Below are 4,645 nucleotides of genomic sequence, written 5' to 3' on the forward strand. Positions count from 1 at the left end.
TGCCTACCCTCCAAGAACTGTATACATCCAGAGTGAGGAAAAGGGCTCAGAAAATCATTCTGGATCCATCACATCCAAGCCATCTCCTTTTTGAACTTTTGCCATCTGGTCGGCGTTACAGAGCACCAAACAACAGGGCAGCCAGGCACAAGAACAGTTTCTTTCCCCAGGCAATCTACCTCATGAACAGTTAATGTTCTCCCATTGTGCAATTAAAGTACAGTATGTGCAATAACCTTATACTTATTTATCACCCTAAACCCTAGTACATCCCTACAACTTATTTTATTTTATTCTATTCCTATTCCATCTATAGCACACCTGTACATACAACTTATTCTTTTTTTTTGTGGTTTATATTTATGCATGTGTATTTTATTCACATCTCATTTTTATTATCTGTGTGTTGTTGTTGTCTCCGTGTACTGGAAGTTTGTGACACTATAACAAATTCCTTGTATGTGCAAACATACTTGGCAATAAAGCTCTTTCTGATTCTGATTCTGATTCTGATTATAAAACAACAAATTCAAAATTGAGATGAGGTAATGTGATGAGCTACGCCTGTGGTTACTCTGTAAAGACACTTCTGTGTGACCTAGAGGAGAACTAACTTCATACATTTACTAAAAATCACCTTGGGAGAGGTTGGTTAAAAGTCATTGTAAAAATAGCTCAGTAAAATTAAGTTAGTTAGCTCTAGTATTTGTTTGCAGATGCCACTTGCATTCATATTTTGTTTCTAATGCAATGACATTCAGATATTTGTTTAAGACCTTATGTGTCCAAATATATTTTGGAGAAACTGTAGACGTCGAAACAATGGATGATAGACTGGATAGGTATTATATAACTGGTATAATTATTGTAAGCAGAAATTTGATTTCTAACTTTCTCATAATTGCCATGCATTTTAGTATGTACTCAAAGGCTTTAAGGATTCATTTCCTGAATGTTTTCATTTGGCAGCTACGTGTGGATCTAGGGTTTTGGGGAGTTGTTTCCGACTTTCGTCAAAGGGTATAGCTGATTCAGGAAAATGGGACTGACATGAGGAAGCCAAACTTATGATTCAAGTGCTTTTAAGTGTCATATCTGATCTCGTGGTAAAAGGAAACACAGTTTAGCTCCTGAAAGCCTATAGAGCTAAACAGAACGTTCAATATTTTCAAGACAGTGATAGAAGGCCAAAAAAGAACTACGCTAGTCTGTACAAATGTTCTGATTAAATCTGATGTGACAGATGGCTGTGCATATTTGCCAAAACCTGATCTTATTTATGAGCAACTCACCATTGAGGGTTCCAATTGTACATTAAAATCCTGCATTGCTCTCTTGTGGAGTTCTTTGCGAAAAGCGGTATACTCAGGGCTGTCTGGCTCTCGGTATGTTACAATGAACACAGACTAGAGAGATGGAGAAAGAAAAAAACAGTCAGATAGCTAAGAGTTATAAAAGAACACAACATGATTACCCATAGGCAAATCTTGACATAAGAAGTCGGTGAGTACGTTTTAAAATAAAAACGTAGCCATACAATTTACAAAAACTTCTCCCAAAAATGTAAATTCTGACATAATTTACTCACTTTCATGTTGACTTTCTTTTCTTGACTTGTGTATTATTATTTACTTGTGCATTATTTAAGTCATTCAATAGTTTAGTGTAAAGAACAGACTAAAATTTAAGCCATAATTCACTGATAATATTCACTTCCAGAAAGTGGTTAAACTGGATCACTGAGTCAGTGAACGAATCATTCAGACTGGTTTTGTGAATCTAATCAACTGATTTAAAAAAAAAAAAGAATTTAACACATTTTACATAAAACACATTTAACAACTTCAAATTCAGTCTGCTTTTCTCACTAAGCTATTGTATGTCTTCAGAGCACTTACATATATCACACACAGTTTCAGTCTCTTTTCATTGTAATTGCATTGAAAAATACATCATTCAAACTTTTTTTTTTTGTCTTTCTGCATATTTCACCGTGGTCATACTTTTAGCATATTACTGTTCTGAGTTGTAGTTTTAAGTGTTACATAATGTAAAAGTGTTCCTTCTACCAGGAATTATCATAATAATCTTAACTTTTGGTTTGTGTGCATTCAGTTTATAAACAAACAAACAAATGTAGTTAGATGTGAGATATAAAATTACTCATGCTGTGAAAGATTTTGGGGTAACACTTTAGTACAGGGACCAATTCTCACTATTAACTAGTTGCTTATTATCATGCCTATTATTAATATATTGGCTGTTTATTAGCACTTATAAAGCACATATTCTACATGACCATATTCTACATCCCTAATCCTACCCAATACCTAAACTTAACAACTACTTTACTAACTATTAATAAGCAGCAAATTAGTGGTTTATTGAGGCAAAGGTCATAGTTAATGGTTTGTTAATAGCGAGAATTGGACCTTAAAATAAAGTGACCGCATTTGATCATGCCATCCATCCCTAGTGTGAAGTATACACTAAATAGCAGTGGTTATATACTATATACTTTATTCTTCACTGCATTATGATATTGACACCTTGACACTACATATACAAAGTCACTGTCTTTTCATACTCAACTTCATCAGAGTCGTCAGTGTCAAAACTATGAAAATGTAAGACACATTAAAGTGTGTCATTCTGGAACTTAAGGTTCAGGCATTGAATGCTCCATTGATGACAAACTGATGTACTGAAAGACATGGGGTAGCAAAACCAATTACCAGGATACTTCATCCAAAAAGTATTTACTTACCCATCATTTCATTCCAAATGCATAAGAGTTTTGTTCATCTTCGAAATACAAAGACAATATTTTTAATATTCTCTCTCTTTTTTTCTCTCATTATTTACAGTATTCTACAAAAAAAAAAAGTTATAACTTGCTGATCACATTAGGATGTTGTGTATAATGCACATTAAACTGCCAAAAGGAACAACTCCAACTCAAGTTTAAAAGTACTCTCTAAATAGTCCCTGAGCCGTTTGACTCAATTATCTGTCAATAAAAATATTTTAAAGACTGAATTTAAAAAGCATGACAAGAAAGGCTACATTTAATGGCACAAAATTATTTTGATGGCAACTCTGAAGATGGTTTAAGAAAAAATGGCAAAAAAGCCTTTTAACAATAAAAAAAAATAAACAATCAATAAATGTGGTGCTGATGTTTACATTTACACCCAAAAACACATACAGATATGCATTCTCTGCTGTCTATGATACTTAAGTGCAAGTATAAAAGAAAATATAATGTTACGTCTTTCATTGTCAATTAAAGTGAGATAAGGTAGGGCGATGAGGCTTGGGTGGCCCCAAAGACGTCTATCTAGGGCCCTCACTGGACCACCCAAGCCTTCTGCCCTTAATTATTTGAAAAAGTAACTCGGTTTTATTGTGTACATTCAATTTTATTTTTTAACTGTTAATTCCAAAAGTAATATTTTTATATATCACACATTTCTTTTTTCTTCAGTCTAGCTGCATTAATCAACCTTAAGCGAAATTACTGCAAAAACACTAATTTAAGTAAATGGAAGCCTAATGGACTATTCACAATCAGCGCAACCAGGAAGGCTTTTCAGCTAAGTGAGTATTAGTCAAATTAATAAAACCTGTCAAAATAACTTTACAAAATCCTTCAAATTTAATTCTGCATTAAAGAAGTATCATGAAAAAACCCTTACTAACTCACTCACCTTGAATCATAATGTAAGGTAAACAATTCAAAGTGTTAAGCAACTACACTACGACACTACGGTCGATATCAAAAGCAAAAGCAGACAAATGCCACTGGCACTGTTATGCTAAAGCTCAGTAGTTATTATGGGAATTATTAATTATACCTGAAATAGCTTGATGGGGTCATTCCACTGTATCGCTGAACCCTTCCAGGGCATTGGAACTTCACCACTTAAACTCTCTGCAAACACGTCAATGTAGAAGATGGCGTAGTCCTCCGGGTTCTTTACCTCATCTTCAAAGAGCTTCATTATTTGGAAAAATGTCTGTAGAGGCCCACAGATATACACAACTGTGGTGGGGAAAAAAAGAAGATAAAAAAAAAACACTTTACTTTAGATAGAAACAAAAATGTTACATTTCCAGCATAAATATATCTGGTGCTCTAATGATATTTGATTCCTTCACAAAAAAAAAAGGAGTTTGCCAGAATAATTGTCAAAATACAGTGAAAATGTAAACATATTTACAGAACGATTTGTAAATTGGTAATTTACAAAAAAAGTAATAAAAATAATAAAAATCACTTGCATACTGCTGTTTTGTTCCTTTAACATATACTGACAACCACTGAATTAACACAGGTGGTAAAGAGAAAGCCGCATGATGAATCAAAGTTTATCACAAGTAACTTTTCAAAAAGTAACTTTTTAAATACTAATATACAGAAGGTGCAATGTGTCATATTCACACAAAAACAAAACACCATCATGGTAACACACATTAACATAATGCAATAAACATTAATTAAACAACATAAGCTGTAACATGAAGTTATATATACAGTATATATATATATATACAGTGGGTACGGAAAGTATTCAGACCCCCTTAAATTTTTCACTCTTTGTTATATTGCAGCCATTTGCTAAAATCATTTGTTAATTTTTTT

At 33.2% G+C, this 4,645-nt stretch overlaps 1 protein-coding gene across 1 annotated transcript in view; it reads right to left on the reverse strand.

Moving 5' to 3' along the window:
* The window catches only part of LOC107684353 (atrial natriuretic peptide receptor 2-like), a 52,915-nt gene that overhangs the window by 40,372 nt on the left and 7,898 nt on the right, over positions 1–4,645 (reverse strand). Inside the window, exons 2-3 of the mRNA XM_016480601.1 lie at positions 3,858–4,045; positions 1,293–1,406 (exon numbers count right to left, since the gene is read on the reverse strand). Coding sequence (XP_016336087.1) covers positions 1,293–1,406; positions 3,858–4,045 — 302 coding nt within the window. The remainder of the gene's footprint in view (positions 1–1,292; positions 1,407–3,857; positions 4,046–4,645) is intronic.

This window comes from Sinocyclocheilus anshuiensis, unplaced genomic scaffold (genome assembly GCF_001515605.1).
Source record: "Sinocyclocheilus anshuiensis isolate Anshui unplaced genomic scaffold, SAMN03320099.WGS_v1.1 scaffold29, whole genome shotgun sequence".
NCBI classification, from domain to species: Eukaryota; Metazoa; Chordata; class Actinopteri; order Cypriniformes; family Cyprinidae; genus Sinocyclocheilus; species Sinocyclocheilus anshuiensis.